The sequence below is a fragment of the Micromesistius poutassou genome, assembly GCF_964030765.1.
Source record: "Micromesistius poutassou genome assembly, chromosome: 7".
NCBI lineage: Eukaryota > Metazoa > Chordata > Actinopteri > Gadiformes > Gadidae > Micromesistius > Micromesistius poutassou.
This window is the reverse complement of record NC_140277.1, coordinates 9,628,020-9,647,994: the sequence shown is the minus strand read 5'-3', so window position 1 is coordinate 9,647,994 and position 19,975 is coordinate 9,628,020. Positions and strand designations below refer to the sequence as shown.

The window sequence follows — 19,975 nt, the reverse complement described above, 5'->3', positions numbered from 1 at the left end:
GCCCACCTCCTCCACACGCTGCACGGATGAGCGCTACAACACCGCAGAAATAGTCGAAGATCGATGTTAACAACTGTTTGAATGTTCGAGGATTATCCGGGAAACGAGATTCACCATCCGTGGTATCGTTTATTCCACTACTGAAGGGTTTCTTTGCAGGTATATTTTTCTTTTTCTTTGGCTCTTTGCAATCTGTTTTCAATCGGTGTTTTGTTAGTAAGTTGTCTGTTTTTTTTGCGGAGCAAGGTATTCTCACACACACAAAAAGTCGAGTTTAATGTTAAACGTTGTTTTTTTGGGGAAAGTTTGTTGCTGGTTGTTATTTCTCCCAATAGCTACACTCTACTTTTCGCTTATGACAGGTTTCCATCGCAGTTTGAAATACCTTATTTCCGTTTGTTGTATTGCTTTCTTCCATTTGCATGTAGCCTACTTCTCCCTAACTCAACAAGCCATCCCCACCCCTCCAGCAGAGCAGATGTGTGAACTCTTTTAAAGTATCTAATTTGCATGCGAGGCCCACTGCTGTCTTTGTATTTGCTTGGTAGCTTGTTTGCGTTGTAGGTAAACCGTTTTTCACTCCATCCCCCCACTCAACTACCCCTAAGCTCAAGAGCCGTTTTGCATTACCTCAATTTGATGGTGGTTGTGTATTGGCGTGTGTGTGTGTGTGTGTGTGTGTGTGTGTGTGTGTGTGTGTGTGTGTGTGTGTTGCGTATGTGTAAAAGAAAACCCCAGCTAAACTAGTAGGCCTACAAAGTTTTCAGATAAACAATGCATCCATCACATGTATAACTAAATTATCTCTTGTAGTTGATCTCTTTTTACTCCATTGTATTGGATTGTTGGAATCAATTCATTATCAAGTATACGATAAGTAATATCATATGTTATTACCTTAACAACACCTTTTTTTCGTGGATTCCTATCCATAATGCGCAGAGTATTGATACTTTGTTTTCTTCTCTCTTCTGCGACCCAGAGCCGAACCCTGTAGGACGTCCCGACCGGACAGAGACAGAGAGAGGGGAACACATCCAGAGGCATGAGTCTAGTGGACGTGAGACCGGCGACCGGGTCTCTGACCCTCTCGCTGACCACCAACAACCCCAAGGACCGCTTTGTGGACCGCATCGACCAGGCCGATCGCTCCAGAACCCTGTCCCCGGACCTCAGGGAGGACTTCACCATGATGGAGCAGAAGAAGAGGGTCACCCACATCCTCCACAGCCCGGTATGTAGACCCTAGATCCATATAGAACAGACAGGCCCTCCACAGCCCAGTATGTAGACCCTAGATCCATATAGAACAGACAGGACCTCAACAACCAAGTATGTACACCCTAACTCTGTATAGACCAGACAGGTCCTCAACAGCCCAATATATAGATAGACCCTAGCTCTATATAGATCAGACAGGTCCTCCACAGCCCAGTATATAGACTCTAGATATATATAGAACAGACAGATCCTCCACAGCCCAGTATTTACACAACATAGCTCTATATAAAACAGACAGATCCCCCCCAGGTAATCTATAGACCCTAGCTCTAAATATAACTTATGGTATATATTTTCTTGTGCACTGGCAAATATAGCATCTTCAATCTATTTCTATATCAAAGTACAGTGTCGTGCAAATGCACAAACCCCCACATCCAGTTGGTCCCTAATCCCGCCCTGTGGGTATAAGGTTAATAACAGCGGCAAAGTATTCAGTGTTTTTATTCGCTGGGATTCACACGGCAGGCAGTGGAATGTGTCATTGTTTGGGGACAAAGCGCACAGAAATCGCTCAAATATTCTCTTGACACGTTTGAGTTTAAAGTATGTCTCAACTATTAGAATAGTAATAACATCATCTAGCAGCAATCTAACTTTGCTGCCGTTCGTATCCCCAGAAAGAAGGCATGGAGGCAGGATTCAATGCTGTTTTATCAGCTGTTTTCTATTCAGTGTCGACACAAGGCAGCCTCCTCTGTGGTCAGTTATGATCTTTTCAGGATCATAACCGTTACTCATCAGAGGTCATGTGTAAACGACAAAGAACCAGGGACCAGCCACAGAGTTAACCAGATCGGGTTCTATTAAAAAGCTTGAATCCACCGCCACGTGAAGCTGATTAAATAGGAGCAGAGTGCCGAGTAGAGACGCAGGGAACAGACACAGGGTTTCTGAAGTGGATGGAAATAAGATGAGCCCACGCACACACTTTGCCTGCGATTGCGTAACGGGCCAAACAAGTGGAGCGGCCGGCGTGTCGCCATGGGAACTGTAGCATAAGCTGAACGCTATCGAGCCTGACTGTGGAGAGAGAGAGAGAGAAAACCTTTTTAGAAGGAGAAGGATTGGTTTCTCAAAGCCACCCTCTGCAGAGGTAAGTTGATAGGCGTTCTTCATATAAACAACAAAGTTCTCTCTCTCTCTCTCTCTCTCTCTCTCTCTCTCTCTCTCTCTCTCTCTCTCTCTCTCTCTCTCTCTCCTTGAGTGATGTCACACGGAGAGACACATGCCCACGCACACAGACGCACATCAGAGTCAGACACACATACAGCACAGCACAGACACACGCACGCACACACGCGCTTGCGCACACCTATACAACAGAGTCTGATCAAAAACACACATATTCCCTCACGCGCAAACACACACCCACACACTGACACAATGTGAAAGATTTTTTTTTACTTGTGGTATGAGGGTCTGTGATTGTTCACCCCCCCCCCCCCACACCTCCTGTAAAAGAGAAAGGTGGTAAAAGAGAGAAATGGGGTAGAGGTTCTAGGTTAGGCTGTGCAAACACACAAAACAAACAGGAACTGCAGTGATATGCTGTCGTGCCCACCTCCATCTCACCTCCTCTCATCAATTCACAGCGGAAAGAGACACATGAGCTATATCAAAATGTGTGTGAGATAAATCTGCACCATCCACAACCCATCTTGGTGTGCTATGCACTCGAGGCATGGATATACGTAACCATTGCGGCACTAAGCATTTTTCTAAAAGTCTGTTACTATTTAATACTATTTTACTGTCTGGTTATTCAGCAGGTAGAGAGTTGGGGCTCCTTGCTCATGGTAGCCTAGAATCTAGGTTAGTTGGGGTTTGAATCTTTTGCCTGAGAGTCAAACACACCCTAACCATGGCCTTTTGTCTATGTCTATATCCTACTGTTCCTGTCTGAAAAAAATTTAAGTACAATATAATACAAATATAAGGAAAGGCAAGTCAATTTAAAAAGCACCATTCAAACACAAGGCCATTCATAGAGCTTTAAAAAGAAAGGGATAGAAAACTGTAAAATGACAAGGAAAAAATAAATTTGAAATGCAAGAAATATTCTTATATTATTTCCTAACCCTAACCTGTATTTCTTATATAATATAAAATTACATACAAATCATATAAGATGCAGAAATACATTTTTAATTTAAAGCAGCGGCAAACAAATATCATGAGAGTTCAATATTTTGAACCCCAATTTGGAAGAATGATGAGGTACGAGTTATTTCTTGTACCTCACATCTGTTGTTCATGGAAACTAGAAGCTGCTTCACCATGCTGTGTTCAGAACCCTGGGAACCGTGAGCAGGCCGGTCCCTGATGACCTGAGAACAGCTCTAATAACACACAAACAGATCAGACATGTATTTTGGGCCTAACCCATTTAGTGCCTAATAAACTTCATTTCTTTATACATAGCTTTATATGATTTGGGACTTTGTGTTTAGTTAATGATGAGATTCAGCAAAAGCATTTACTTACTACTTCTTCACCCGTGGCACCAGAAAAACTAATTTCAGTTTTATCTTTATTGAGCTCAATGCATTTGATGAGTCAATCCATTGGACCATAGTCACCTGTTGATAAAGAATATTTAATCAACAGGAAATTGTTTTCTTCAACATTTTGAAATGGTGGGAGTATGAAAAGGTAGAACATAAGCAGCCTAGACCCAAGATGTCTTTTTTTTTTTTTTTAAAGAGGTAATGGTTGAGATAGAGTTGAGTTAATCGAACTTTTTCCTGGGAATAGGCCATTGGATGACTTGTCTTCCTTCATTTCTGTAAAGATCACTGACGGTATATCATCCCACTCTACAGATCTGAGCCGTGTACATCATACATGTCTGAGCTGAACGTCCCTGTCTCTGTAGGTGTTTAAAGAGGAGCTGGAGGGCCTGATCCAGGACCAGACTACCAAGGGAAGCAGCCCAGCAGGCCTGCTGGCCTTACGACACATCGCTGAGCTCCTCACAGCCAGTACCACGGGGAGCGCTGGCCCCCTCACCTCCCCCAGCAGTACGTGTGTGTGTCTGTGCCTTAATGTCTACATGTGTGTTGTGTGTGTGTGTGTTAATGTTTGTGTGTGTTTCCGTCCATCTATATGTGTGTGTGTGTGTGTGTGTGTGTGTGTGCGCGTCCATGGGTCTTTCTGTGTGTGTGTGTGTGTGTGTGTGTGTGTGTGCGCGTGTGTGTGTCCTTTTAACAAAATGTGTGTGGATCTGCGAAACGCGCTTCTCCTCTGGCCTCTGTGCACTGCTGCACTGACACACACATCTTTGCTCTCCTTCACTTTATTCCCCGGTCTGAATATGGTTATTGTTCGCTAAGTGAGAGGCTCAGGGCCTTGTGACCAGCACACCACTCAGCAGCTGAACGGGCCCAAAAGTTGTTGTTGTTGACCACATTCTCCATACAGAATGTTTCTGTTAACTTCCCCCTCGTGCTCGACAGCGGATGGCGGCGTCGTTTCACTCCTCCGTGTTGCTTTAAAAAACATTAAAGCGTCAGCGATCTGACGAAATATGTAAACACCGGGCGCTGGAGCAGAGCCACATCCAAACTGTTTTCTACCAAAGGTTATTTTTTTCGGTGGCCATAACCAACTGGATTTTCTTTTTTTAGTAAATTGCCCTTATTTGGTAATGTGGCATAAAAGTGCCCAAAGCTAGTTGCAAGAGTGGAGGAGAAATGCCACGTTGAGGTTTTGCCATTTATGGCATAGGGACCATGTGATGTGTGCAGATTCAATGGGAGGACTCATTCTCATAATTACCCTTTTGTGTCCCGCTGATAGAGTAACTGTGTATTGTAACCAGAAAACACATAAGGGAGCATGTGTTAGCTAGATTGGATATGCATTCATGTGTACAACACTTGTTGTACACACAGCATGTTGCCGTGGATACTGTGGAATAGATCGGCACTAGTTTCAAAAGTAAACGTCCAGAAGAGATAGAGGTATCCTATATCAGAGATAGGGTATCCTATAGAAGGGTATTAAGGGCAGACAGATTGAGGGCATGGTAGTGTTAGGGTGCACGACTCTAGTCAAACGGTACTGGGTTTGATCTCCCAATGCTCACAGCCTAATCCTGTGAACTGCTCCGTACTGCTCCATACATGCTTTGAATAGATCTGAGGCGCCTGCTAAATGAATAAATAATAACGATATCCCTGTTCATTATTTATCCCTGTCGATTGTTTGTATGAACGTGTCGGTGCAGGCATCGGGACGGTGGCGCCGGTGAACGACCTCCACGCCACCGAGCCCCCGACCTTCGTGAAGGGAGAGAAGCAGAGCCGCTGCAAGCTAGCCAGCCTCTACCGGCTGATGGACCTGTTCAGCTGGGCCCGCTTCACCAGCTCCTATGCCACCGTGAGTTCCTCTGAGTCAACGGTCCCAGCATTTAAATGGACGACTTCCCCAGCCCAAACGTTCTGAGTTTGCACCCCGCAGTCTAACCTGTAGGGAGCTTTGAGCAAGATGCTTAAGCCCCCACCTGCCCTCTGATGAATCAATGACAACAAGAAAAAGAAAGTGGTTTATATGGTTGTGCTAAGTATACAAGTACATCTGGACCATGCCTGCACTCTTTATTCTGACTCCACTACTTTTGTGGAGTCAGAATATTGCTGTTTATTTTCTACTGAAAGTAATGCTTCATCAATAATCAAAAGAAGTTGGAATGTATAAAACTCCCATTAACAGTCAGTAAACACAAAAATGTCTATGTGATATCTTACCATTTCACTGATGACACATTTCATTTCGAAAATAAAAGAAAGAGTTAATGCCTTCAGAGCCTCTTTAAAGCCTGTGTGTTGTTTTGTTTAACCCAAAGATACGAGTCAGCAAAGAGCAGGATCACATTCTGATGGGTCCTCAAGGTCTGGCCTTCGCCGAGGTCTCTGCAGCCAATCTGGTAAGTAGGATGTCTATAAAGGTATAGATTGAGGGTTGAAGCGTATCTGTTTTGAAACTAAACGTAAATGGCTGAATGCCTTACCTCAACGTTTACCTTTGGGGTAACCTACTGTATATATTTCAAGTCATGCTCCAAATGTTTCAGATTGCTATTACCATGGAGGTGGAAGTAGGTTAGGTTCTGTCAACCCCCTGGCTGTACCCCCCCCCCCCCTCTAACCTGATCTCCTGCCCCTCGTTCCCCCCTCACTCAGGTGAAGGTGAACATTGTCGGCGAGGTGGTCGAGCGCGGTTCCACCGATCTTGGCGTGGACATGTTTGGCTTCGCGCCGCACGCCGCCATTTACGCCATGCGCCCTGACGTCAAGTGCGTCGTGCACATACACACCCCCGCCACAGCCGCTGTAAGTGTGTGTGTGTGTGTGTGTGTGTTGGATCTGTAACAGAGACGTAAACAAGATGCAGTGCAGCGCTTCTCGGCCGCCTCGGGGAGGGGATCTGGCAGAGCAATCCCCGGACCCCCGCGCCCCCCCCCCCCACACCCTCTTTATGTTCCCTTCCTTTGTCATTAGTGTGATCCACGCCTTTGAGGTAGGGCTGTAAAGGTTTTATAGCGCACAGCAGATGATACACAGACCATCGTTTTAAAGTTTAATCATGTGCGTGACGGTGCTGTAGTTGAAGTCCTGACCTTTTTTTATGATGCCCGTTATTTGTGTCCGTTTCTGACGGCCCTGTACTGTTGTTATTGAAGAGGTTTAAAGGAAACCCAAACCTTTACACCACTTATTTCAGAAGACAAATAATGTAGGTTACATCATAGTGCTATGAATAGATCCGGGTCCAAATCTCATCTTCAATGCACACAGTTAAAATATTTAGAACGAGAAGCCCCCAGTTGAATGCATGTTATTGCATGTGTGACCTCTGACTGGCAATCAGACATTCTGGCTACTGGCCCATGTGCAGGAGACAGCGAAATGAGAACAGCAGTATAGCCAAACAGGATGTTGTCATTGAATGTGTGCACCGTCAGAAAAGAGTCGTCAGTAAAGAGTCAATTCTCGGCGTCCCGCCAGGTGTCCTCCATGAAGTGCGGCCTCCTGCCCATCTCTCAGGAGGCTTTGCTGCTGGGCGACGTCAGCTACTTCAGTTACCACGGCGACCTGGACGGCAGGGATGAGAAGATGGCGTTCCAGAAGGCGCTGGGTCCAAATGCCAAGGTAGGCCTCACACCTTTTTATTTGCCACCTTCGCTACCGCCCTTGTTTTGGATGTGTTATTATCGTTACGTAATAACTAATATGATTATTTACTCATGCTTTATTTCTTAGTATGTAGAGGACCTTTTCCTTGTTATTAGAAATTCACTGTAAAGAATGACCATGTTATATTTCACATCTGACTTTTGCTAATACACACCTCTAAGGATACTTCTAAGTGGGTTATTTTAGTAGACGCTGTCATCCGAGGCCACATACAGTGAATAGTCCGATATTGGTCATTAAGGAGCAGGTAGGGATTAGGGCGTCTTGGCTTAATGATGGCCCCCCCCATAAATGCAGACTTGAACAGACATGTATAATGGCAGATGGAGCGTATTGTATGTAAGAATTGACTGTAATTCATGTAACCAAGTGTTCCCCTTGAAGGTGGTAGTGCTGAGGAACCATGGTCTGGTGGCTCTGGGAGAAACCATCGAGGAGGCCTTCCACTATGTCTACCACTCCCAGCAGGCCTGCGAGATTCAGGTACAACTAAACCCTTTGTTTACATTATTCTGTGACACAGAACTGTGTCAAGCAGTACGTTTACATGCACAGCTTAATTCGATTAAAGCCATAGTTTGACTATGCTCCTCAATTGGACAACTGCAATTGTCCGCGTATAAAATAAGTAAATCGATTCATTGGCCGAAGCGTGTCATGCCCCGGTACGATAGGTGGCGCTGTGCCCATTTCAACTAGTGGTAATAGAGCCACTGGTTGACCTCTTTACGTCACCAGCAACAAACTCAGGCGGCATTCAAGAAAGATGAGGTCGGAACAATGGAGCGTTGGAGAAATGATATGGGCCTGAAGTGAACTGACAGCTGTCTGCTGAAACATCGCGTTTCAATCTGGAATTCAGAGAGTCAAAGCCAAAGTTAATTTCCCCCAATTCCTTTTCCCCATGGGCAAGATAAACCAGACTAGGAGTCTTTACTTGTTGTGGAAGTACCAGAGAGTCTGAGAACCCGACGCAGTCTGTAAGATTCATAATATCAGAGAATATCCTCATCAGTTCGGCCGCGACGCAATGAATGAATAAAGATCGTAGTTATTTTACAACCTTGTTGATGAGCAACATTTAGAAAAACATGGACTTTTAATTCAGCCTTGGGTTAAATCAAAGCGTAGTCTGTACTGAATGCATGTTGATGATGATACACAACTACATTGGCACAACACCGGCTTCCTCCATCTTCTGCGCCAGCTTTTTAAATAAATCGCCGACCCGACCCGAGTTGACAGCTGTCTGCTGAAAACATCTTTCTCCCGCCGTAGCAGCCCCTCCGCCGCCCGTCCGTATACGGCATTCCCTGCCGCATCGCAAGGAATGAATAAAGATCGTAAACACGTCGGGAGAAAAAAACATTTATTTTGACAGATGTGCCTGTAATTACTACTTTACAAACTTGTTGATGACCCACATTTAGAAAAACATGTACTTTTAATTCAGCCTTGGGTGAAATCGATGTAGTGTCCGTGTGCTTCCACCTTTAATGAATGCATGCCATGCACGCTCCCGCGGCCGGGACACAATTCTTATAGGGGGTAACTACATTCACCGGCTTCCTCCATCTTCTGCGCCACCTTTTTAAATAAATCGTAGTTTCTCGTTATCCCTTATCCGACGGCGACAACAACACGACTATCGTCTCCTTCTACTTCCGGCTCACGGCCCCGGGAAAAAGATCTCGAGCATGTGCAGAACGCAATTCAATGCATAATCCAATTCGACTCCGTACATGCACGCTTAGCTCGATGAATCGCATTATCTAGGGGGCTTAATTCGACTATGAGTAACCCAATTCGATTCGAGTATAGCTCGACTAAGGTGTATACATGCATCTTAGTAATCCAATCATAGTTGGACTAAGCCAATAAGTCGACTTTCTTGAGTGTCATGTAAACACAGGTTTTCCCAAGATGGATGACTGCATGGTTTAGTTTGAGTCTGCATTGCTGCTTGACAATTATGGCATCCATTTTAATATGATTCCTTATTCCGGTTGACACATCATTGGTTAACAGCTCAAAACCAGCCTAACCAGCTTTATAAGCAAAGCAAGCAAAAAGAAAGGTTGATGAACAGAGTACCCACATAAATGTATTGCAAAAAGGGTGTCTATATCTGACGGTGTTAAAGTTTCCTGGTCTATTTGTTCAAATGTTCAAATAGACTAAACCAAACAATTCTAGACATCAAAGTGTACCAGTTGTGTTTGTTTGCCTAACTGAGTAGACTGTACTGTGTACTGTAATTATATGTGGATTGGCCACATGATAAAGGGACAGATGTTCGATTCTATTCTTTAACATATTCATAATGCAAATCCATTCTTGGCTCTAAACTTGTAGAAAGCACTTTAAGGACACGATGCACTGCAGCAGGGTTATTTTTAGTCTTTGAAGGCATCACCTGTGCTGAAAGTGAAGTGCACAATATGCTAAGTCTGTGTGTGAGCAGAGCTTGGTTAAATATGTGATCTAGAGTCTGCTTTCCATAGCCTGGTGGAGCCAATGCTGCTCAGACCCTTCCTTTGTTAGCTCTGTGGGCATCAAGGGCTTTTGCTGTTTGGACTGCATCTCTTTCTGAGCTGCTTTCATATTTGCTCCTACACTTCAACAATGAGACAGCTGCACTCACACCTCATGCAGGGATGTAAGGTATAATGTAAAGCCAGCTGGACATTATTGAAAATGAAACCCCTTGAATCACCCTGTATAGTATCCCGCTTATTACACAACTAAAGAAATCCATCCTTGGACACAATACAACCAAAAAAAAGTATAAAAAAATGATTCAATTGCTTCTGCTAAAATAAAATAGTCTGTTCTATTCTACAGTGGAAGAGCTGCATCCATAGCAACGGTCTGTTATTCCAACAAGCAGCGGTCTGCTTTTCAGAAATAACACTGACTGGTATATATATATATATATATATATATATATACACACATGCTTACACACACACACACACACACACACACATCAAACGTATAGATGGCATTTGCCAGTTCTATATAATGGCCCATTTGGCCCATTTTTTACAACGTCCTGTTAAACTTCAAATATAGAAACACGTGATGTACGTTTATGGGGGCATGATGGTGTAGTGGTTAAGGTGTGGCCGAGCTGCAAGGTACTGGGTTGGACACCCCCGCATCTGCAGCCTACCCTGTGGGCCTCCTAGAGCAGGAGGCCCCTATCCCCTTATCTACGCCTTAATGATGCTTTCAATGAATTCCCCGTAAGACACTTTTAATAGAAGCATCTGCCAAATCACAAAATAGTCGCGTAGCGGTGCATTGCACAGGACATGCACAGATTGACCATTTGGGGTTAGCACCTCCGACCTCTGACCTCTTGCTGTCCGTACTATAAGACAAACAGGAAATAGAGGTGGTTGATGTCACAAACCAGACATGCGCAGGGAGGTGAACCCAAGTGAACCCAGACCTGACTGAGTAAGTGAACTCTGACCTGACTATGGGTAAGTGAACCCAGAGCTGACTATGGGTAAGTGAACCCAGAGCTGACTATGGGTAAGTGAACCCAGAGCTGACTATGGGTAGGTGAACCCAGAGCTGACTATGGGTAAGTGAACCCAGAGCTGACTATGGGTAGGTGAACCCAGAGCTGACTATGGGTAGGTGAACCCAGAGCTGACTATGGGTAGGTGAACCCAGAGCTGACTATGGGTAGGTGAACCCAGATCCGATGGGATTGCCTTCGGTACTCTGCCTGCAGCCTCGTCCCTACGCCCGAATCAAAAACGGCATGCTGCCCTTCAGTAAAACAGCACGCCAACCTGTGGGATATTCCCTGACTGAGACAAAACCGTACGAGCCACGTCCGTCCGCGAGACGTCTTTCATCGGATCCCGTTTCCGTCCTCGTCCCTCTCCAGGTCGGAGCGCTGAGGTGCTCGGGGGGAGTGGCCAACCTGGTGGTGCTGGACTGTGATAGGCTGAAGCCGCGGACGCAGGGCATAGCGGCGGCAGGCGTCACCATTGACAACGAGCTCAAGTGGAAGGTGGGCGAGGCTGAGTTTGAGTCCCTCATGAGGATGCTGGACAACCTGGTGAGTGACCTCGGACCTCTCCGCACCCACCGCATTACCCATGATGCACGGCGTTTCCTCCGTCTCCTTCCTCCTCAACTTCCTTGGGATGTTTCTGATTACAGAACTCCAAAAAACGCGGGATCCGAAGGAGAACGACGTGCATGCATACTTTCGTTTTTTTTGTACAAATCTTGTCAGTCCTATTGCCAGATGCTGTTTGGGTAAAATAGCTGCAAGCTATGTGTGAAATTAATTGGCGTCATCTTCTTAACTCTCCCTTAAACCAAAGAACATGAAAGAAACACCATTTCTGACCTAGTTCTGGAGTAGTTTCAGTACTTTGGAGCACTTTTATTTACCGCTCTGCTACGACCGCTATTGGTTACCTCCATCCATCCATCAAACCGCTGCGCTGTCTCTATCGGCCAATGACAAGTGCCCAATGATGAAGCACATATTCAATCCTCTTAACAAGTGCCTATGTGTGTGTGTCTGCATGTGTGTCTGTGCACATGTGGTGCGTGTGTGTGTGTGTTTATACTACATGTTTAAAGAGAGTGGGTTGTGGTAGCTATTTGTGGTCTGTTGGGTGGTGGTGGTGGTGGTGGGGGCTGCAGCTGTGATCAGAACACATATCTCCCCCCCCCCCACCCCTTCACACACACACACACACACACATACACACCCCTTCCTTCCTCCTCACTTCCAGATGGCATGGAGCACTGTATGGAATGAACACACGCACGCACACGCACACACGCACACGCACACACACACACACTCTGGCTGGACTTGGTTTGCCGTCTGGTATGTTTTTAACAGTTTTCTCTGAAAAACTGACGGTGGTGACACCCACTAGCCCCTCCACCCTAACCCCCCAACCCCCCCCCCCCCCCCCCCCCCCGCTCCCTCAACACAGGGCATACTGGTTTGATATATTTATGTAACATAGAGGGCTTTTATCATGCCTTATAGCCCCTCTAGTGCAGAGGTTCCCAGCCTCTGACTTTAGGCGATGACACTACCTTGTCATCAAGACCTTTTGCGGCCCACCTCATATGCAAACGGTACAAAGCAGAAATCTACACACGCAGGGGCTGAGCAAAGGACGCCAGCACCCCCTTTATGCACAATTATTACTGCAAGAAGGCCGGTGGGAAACAGTGGGATGAACAAGTCTACGGTGGCTTGTACGATGAATTAACACAAAACATAAAAAAAACATGAGAAACTTGACAATATAATTAATCATAAGGCGAGCAAAATGAACAATGTGTATTTTCTCAATGGTCCATGTTGTTTTTCCAATTATTATTAACTTGTCTATTTCAAGAACATAATCCCACGCAGCACCATGGCATGCGTACGACAAACATACTGCTCTAGTGCGCACACAGAGAAAGATCATCTGAGAATGTGGCTCTCGCTGGAGTGACTGGAATGTTCTAACGTTATACCAGCAAGTAAAGCTTTATTTAGCCTTTAGCCTTATTTCAGCTTTTCAAACAAAAGGATGCTTAACGACAACCAACAGCGATACATATACCAACAACATACAATGGTAGAAGAAGAGAAACAGGCAAATACGTGCGGTGCGAAAACAAGAGGAACATATACAATAAATGAACACTATAAAAGAATACTATAATACTGCGATTCAGACAATACCACGATTATGCACTACTTCTAATGAAACACCAAACAAAGCTACTGACCAGTCTACAAATCTACTGCAGTTGTTCAGTTCTTTAGAAACAAAGTGACTTTAAGGCCCTTTCTGTGGCCACTCCAGTGTTGATCTCATGCTTAGATTGTTCTCCGCTATGTAGAAGCCGAGATGGTCGAAACATGTGTTCCTTTTGCCTTTACGTGCACACTAAAACAAAGCTTCTCTCTCTCTCTCTCTCTCTCTCTCTGAACCCCCAGGGGTATCGAACCGGCTACTCCCACCGCAACCCCATCGTGCGGGAGAAGCCGCCGTCCAAGAACGACGTGGAGATCCCGGCCACGGTGTCGGCCCTGTCCCTGGACGCGCTGTGCGGCGGCGTTGCCGACGGCGACCCCGGCCTGATGCTGGCCAGCCCCATGAAGCTGCTGGCGCAGAAGCAGCAGAAGGAGAGGACCCGCTGGCTCACCTCGCCCCACAGCTACCTGAAGGTCCACGTCCCGGAGCGCTCCGCCAGTGGGGAGTGCAGCCCCCGCACCAAGACCACCGTGAGGACCGCTCGACACTACCACATATGTTTATAGAGAGAGAGAGAGAGAGAGAGAGAGAGAGAGAGAGAGAGAGAGAGAGAGAGAGAGAGAGAGAGAGAGAGAGAGAGAGAGAGAGAGAGAGAGAGAGAGAGAGCGCGCTACAACTGAAAGGCTGGACATTGAGTGGCAGATGCTTTTATCCGACGCACCCATCAAAGCGTACAATCAGAGCTGGAGATGGAATTACTACAAACACAAAGTAAATGCCTCGAAAACACATCTCGAAAGAGTAGCCATAGAAGTCTGATACAAGGTTAAATCTTTTTTCAGCAGTCTACCAAAATGTTATATGTGTCACTTTGGCGACAAGGTTTCTGCCAAGTTAGTAAATATTGTATAATAGCATTTGTCTGTGCAGTTCCCAGGGCCAGAAAATAAACAAATAGCTGTAGGTTGCTTTGGATGGCGGTGTCTACTATATTATGAAATATTAGTAAATAATACCATGACAATTAAAATAAACTGGTCTTCGAAGCCTTCTGGTATTTTGAGTTTATGCAAAAATGTATAACGACAGGCAAAGCTTACTGGCAGTTTAGTGTTGTCGTGTTGAAAGTGCATCCAATGTTTCAGCCATTCTGAATAACCCCAGACTCCTTCCTATTCCTTGATAACACTGCCCCCCTGTGGACATTTTGTAAATTACCGTTGGAAGATATTGAATACAATGATAAGAATCTGTCCAACTGTCAAAGATGTCATTTGAACAGATTGTGCTTACCCCCCCCCCCCCAATCATCTTTCTCTGGTGTTTTTTCTATTTCAGTGGATGCAGTCATCTGAGCCAGGCACTAACAGGGGCACCCCGATAAAGATTGAGGATCTCAACCAGTTTGTTCCTCTCAACACCAACCCCACCGATGTTCTGGACAAGAGGAACAGGGTCAGTTGGACAATAGATAACTGTTTTTTTTAAACTGACATCTCACACCACCCATCACATATTCCAAAAAATTGACATAGTTTTAAAGTAGCCTGGCAGTAAGGGTGTTTGACTCTGCTGAAGGGTTTGGGGTTCAAAATCCAATGTATTTAGTGTATGTAAATATGATGTAACACCCTAACGTAATCCTGCCTTTCTTCTAAAGTTTTCTTAACTGTGGGTTTGAGGAGCTGTGGTTTTTCCTTGGGCGTTTAGAGGGCTTAAGGTTTGGTCTTATACTCTCATCCTGTGAGGCCTGTTGAGACTGAAACTCTGATTAAGGGCCATCCAAAAAAAATTGACTTGATTTGACAGTAATGTAACTATGGCTACCAGCATGCAGTCAACCGTTCTGTCTGTAAATGGCCCGGCCCTCTGGCCAGCTCTTTAGGTTTCTCACTGTTGCTCTCCCAAACGGTAGCAACATTGCATCCTCCATTATGTAAAAGACTCACCGCTAAGCTCATTCCTAAAGAAAATGAATATTGATTTGATACAAACACCAGCCCCTCGGGCCCCTGCTCTGGGTTTCACACATAATCAATCACAGAGTCCCCGGCCATTACTGAAAGACCTTATCAGCTGACGGAGTGCATGTAGCCACCACTTGCTCCTGCACGAGGCCCAATGCTGGAAGACATAAAGTTATATTAATTCAGAGTGGCAGGACGATAGAAACTGGTGGTTAGGGGTTTGAACGCCAAACCCAAGGGTACCATGTCCGAACCGCAATGTCCACACTTGTAGACATCATTGAGCAAGATGGCAACCAACCCGAGCTGCTCCTCAACGGCATGTAACAAATGCATTTTTACTGTTGGTCGCTTTGGGTCAAAGCGTCTGCTCAATGACCGTGGTGAGTTCAGTGTGTGTGTATGTTTTTGTAGATACGGGACCAGAACAGATGCGATCAGATGACGCCGGGACCCAAGTCTCAGTTACTGGCTGGCATCGTAGTGGACACCATAAAAGGACCTGTGAGTGTTTTATATGCTTTAAATATTGAGCATACTTATAAAGCAGTATAGTGCATTTAAAAGTCCCCGGGTCCAATTCGTGGACGAATGGAAGAATGTGGAAAAAAAGTGTTCTAAAGAAAACGTCTTGGTTCAATGTTGTTGTTTTTTCAAACAACAACATTGAACCTGGTTGACTTAGGTTAGCTTGGCAGCACCTCCACATTAGGGACTCCTGTTCTAAATGCCAGCCTTCCATGCTTGTTTTGATAACGCCTCTCTTTGTCCGGCCCAGGCCTTCATCGTGGAGGACGAGGAGCTGACTCGCTCCCTGCCCCCCAACCCCTTCAGCGGGCTGACGGAGAAAGAGCTGATGGAGTACAAGAACACTGTGGAGAGGAGGCAGCAGGGTCACGAAGGTACACCTCCTACCTCCACCGCCCACATCCTTCATAGTGCCACCATTACTACTACTACAACTACCACCACCCACCTTCTACATATAACCACCTACACTGCTACCCCAACCTATCTCCTACATAGTACCATGACCTACACTACTGCAACCACCTGCACTACGTCTACCACCACCACTAGCCAATACGGCATACCACTAGTCCCTTTTCAACCTACACTAGCCCCACCACCTCCAGCCACACCAGCACTGCACAGCCAAGCACTACTACCACTAGCTCCAGTACCGCCTACACTCTCCAGTATTAGCCCTTATTTAGCCAGACTGAATTATTTCTTTGGCATTTGACACTTTTATCCCTAATTAGACTTCTTATTTAATAACAGGACTTTGATACACTTAGGGTAGAGTGTTGGAAACAAATTCTGCTCTCGATATGATGTCGTCATTTTAGATGCAACCCCGCATTTATCCTCAAACATAGGTGTTTTTCAGACTACCTGTCATGTACATTACCACTAAGACATTTTTGCACAGCGCTGACTTGCTAGAGCAACACATTGTGCGATGAATGACCACTAAGGGTGATGACAAGTGAACCACCCCTCGCCACAGATACGGACGACCTCACGGACGCTGATGAGATGACCACGTTCGACGGCTCCACCATCTCGCTCTCTCTCTCCCCTCTGATGACGCCCGCCAAGAACGGTACAACAAGTGTGATGACACAATAGTCTGGCTTTTCATAGTGTTGTCGCTATTAACGTGTTTCCATATGCGTATGAGTGCATATGCACTGAGTGGTGAACAGGAGAAGGAACTCCCTTCATTCTCCTTTTTTAAAAAGGCCGCCATAACACGTTGATTCATGGGGCTTAAATCAATCCTCAAGCCTCGATAATTCCTGCCACAGATCACAAGGTGAACTCCAGTCCAGTCTATTTGTAAAGCCCCTAATCATATTTACAGTCTCAAAGGGCTTCTTATCCCCACATTATACGACACCCTTCAACCCTAAACATTAAGGGCTAATAAAGGGCTTAAAGGGAAAACCGGGCAAACCCCCGAAGGGAAGAAACCTTGAGAAGGGAACACAGAAGAGGGATCCCTTTTTCCCAGGGCTGCTCAGCAGGGCAACAGGCGCCCAAATGGGCAGACATGTAATCCTGGCAAAAATACAAAGCAAACTGTAGATTGAACTGTTTGTGTCTCCCTAGATGCCGTAACAAACGGGAGGAACCACTTGGGGCATGAAGACGAGGAGGAGGAGCTGAGCCTCAAGGTGTCCAAGCTCAGCGTGAGCACGGTGGACACAGTCGAGATCACCATGACAACGGCGGAGAAGATAGGGGACGCCCAAAGCGAGAACAAGAAGAAGAAGAAGAAGTTCCGCACTCCCTCGTTCCTGAGGAAGAACAAGAAGAAGGAGAAGGTTGATGTATAAGCTAATGGATGAGATAGGTGGGGCTGGATGAATCTCGTATTGGATCTCAATACTTAGTCGCAATACATTCCTTGCTTTTATGAAAGCGGACCAAGAAAAATAAGCCAACTGAAATGTGCATTGTCAAACAGTGTTTTGAACGATATTGTGGTTTTACTTTCTCACTTTGGTGTGACTTACTGTGTGGAAAGTGGATCGTTGTGGTTATCTGAACACTTACATGTTGAATCCAGTACTATATGTTGTGGTTTCCCAATGGAACTGGCTTCTTTAGACCCTTAATAGACGTCAATGTTATCATCACTACAGTTACATATGGCCTTTTGGATATTCTATACAAAGTTAAAGTCTTTTGGCTTATGTTCTATGTATGTTCGACGACTACCGATTATCTACATTTAAGGGGTAGCTGTTAAGTCAATACAGTGTGATGGTGGGTAGATATTTAAACTTTAAAGTGAAGATCATTTATAACCTGTGTCTGGGCCTATTTGTTTTTTTTTTATACTACAGTGTAATGGTAAATGCTTGTTTTATATCCTATCATATGTTTTAAATAGTTTAATTGTTTGATTGGTTAATATTGTATACCTATAACAATTCAAACAAACCACTAATAATACAGAAAAGCTATGCGTGTTTTCATATATGTGTAAATTTGTTTTTTACTTGACTGCTGCTTGTATGTAATATGACAGAAAGGTAAAGTATAAGCAAAATGTATTGGATAGCAATGAGAAGGGGTAATAGAGTAGATAAGATGAAGAAGATGACATGAATGTGAATGTTTGACTGTCAAAGGGAGGCACCATGTCTGGTTTGTTCCAAACGTTTTGAAATCAGAATGCAAGTTGATGGCAATATTCTGTGGGAAGGACGTTTTTTCGAAAACATCCCAAGCCCAAAAAATGTGAATGACCTGCTTTGACCCAAAGGGTTGAAACTGATTTGCTGTGAATAGTAAACCAAATAGCGCAACAGTCACAACGTTGGAATTTGCTATGACATTAAAAATGTAAACGTGTGCATTTCGACATGTCTTTTGTAATGTCGCCTTTCATTGTATATTCTACATTTGAACTCATAACAAATATAAACAGTACCTGATATTGATAAAGATAATTGTTTTATGGCAGTGGTTGTCTAATGCTTGTGTTTTGTGTACTACAATAAACACCTCTGGGTTTTCTCTTGGATAGACACTTGGATAAATTGACTTGCCATGAGTTCAAATACATTTCATTGAGAAGCCAGTAGGATATCATGATTGCCCTCTGAAATAAATACATTCCTCACATTTCATACATTTGTTCAGCAAGTTTTTTTGTCTCCTTTAAACCCGTACGCAGGTCAAAGGTCAACAACGCTCCCTATTAAAGACACCATGGCACCCTAGAGATGAATAAAAGCTTTTCACTCTAAAACAAAGCAAACGTAATGGCTGTGGCCCCTCCCCAAACCCTTTCACTGATAATTGTGGGGTGTGTGTGTGTGTGTGTGTGTGCACACGTGGCTGTATAATCAGGCGGTTGCTGCAGTATGAATGGTCCCCATGGTTACCCCACCGAGAGGGTCTACGGAGACAAAGGGGGGATTTGGTGTCGCCAACAGGTGTTCCTCCAGCTAGCTGGGGGGGAGTGGCAGGACCCATACCTTCCCAAGACCCACCCCTGCCCCCTGGCTAAAGATATCCACTAGTTAGTAATCATGTGTTTCAAAGGGGGCCTCAACCAACCAACTGCACTTCATGCATTGTGATAAGCAACACGTACAGAAATGTATTTACTTTTAATGTACGATGTTTGTAGGCAAGCAAGTATAGGGTCAAGGGGGTCATCTTGCTGAAGGCTACAGGATAGAACAGGACATTGGGACTCAAACACAAAACCATTCACCTGGGATTCAAACACCCTGAAACACTGTCAAAAACACTGGCCACCTCAAAATAACACAGCCGTTCGCAGACAGAACCAAATGGAAAGACAGAAATCAAAGGCAAAATATGAGACACAGACGAGGAAGCGGTTGGAATAAAAAATAAGTAGAAGAGAAAAGAACCCCTCTCCCTCTTTACTGCAACGTAAACACATGAGCAGAACAATCAGTAAGGACAGGTGCCGGAGCCTGAGTTGTTATCCTAACACTGCCTTGCAGCACATTGTGCATCAGACCACCAGATTATCCCCCAGCCCCTCTCATCGTCTCCCGGCTGGGTTAACGAGTGGAGGGCTTTCCCCGAGGAGCAGGTGACAGTGGGGGTGGGGTGGGGGGTCTGTCTGTGATCCTAAGGGCCAAAGTGCAGCCATTGTGTTGAAACAATGAGGCAGCACACACGCTGCTGTGGGATGCCTCCTCTAAGCCAAGAGATGTGCATATGTTTATATATATATATAGTCAATTGATAAAATGAACAACTTTCTTAATTTGGTTCGCTT

At 45.1% G+C, this 19,975-nt stretch overlaps 1 protein-coding gene across 1 annotated transcript in view; it reads left to right on the top strand.

The window, feature by feature from the left end:
* Positions 1–18,842, top strand: part of add3b (adducin 3 (gamma) b) — an 18,901-nt gene extending 59 nt beyond the window's left edge. The window contains exons 1-15 of the mRNA XM_084470943.1: positions 1–159; positions 983–1,234; positions 4,160–4,304; positions 5,513–5,664; positions 6,131–6,211; positions 6,468–6,617; positions 7,293–7,436; positions 7,866–7,964; positions 11,389–11,562; positions 13,471–13,758; positions 14,567–14,683; positions 15,610–15,699; positions 15,974–16,097; positions 16,709–16,804; positions 17,314–18,842. The exon at positions 1–159 is cut by the window's left edge and continues 59 nt beyond it. Of these exons, the coding sequence (XP_084327069.1) occupies positions 1,046–1,234; positions 4,160–4,304; positions 5,513–5,664; positions 6,131–6,211; positions 6,468–6,617; positions 7,293–7,436; positions 7,866–7,964; positions 11,389–11,562; positions 13,471–13,758; positions 14,567–14,683; positions 15,610–15,699; positions 15,974–16,097; positions 16,709–16,804; positions 17,314–17,540 (2,076 nt within the window). The 5' untranslated portion in view covers positions 1–159; positions 983–1,045 and the 3' untranslated portion in view covers positions 17,541–18,842. The remainder of the gene's footprint in view (positions 160–982; positions 1,235–4,159; positions 4,305–5,512; positions 5,665–6,130; positions 6,212–6,467; positions 6,618–7,292; positions 7,437–7,865; positions 7,965–11,388; positions 11,563–13,470; positions 13,759–14,566; positions 14,684–15,609; positions 15,700–15,973; positions 16,098–16,708; positions 16,805–17,313) is intronic.
* The last annotated feature ends 1,133 nt before the right edge of the window (positions 18,843–19,975 follow it).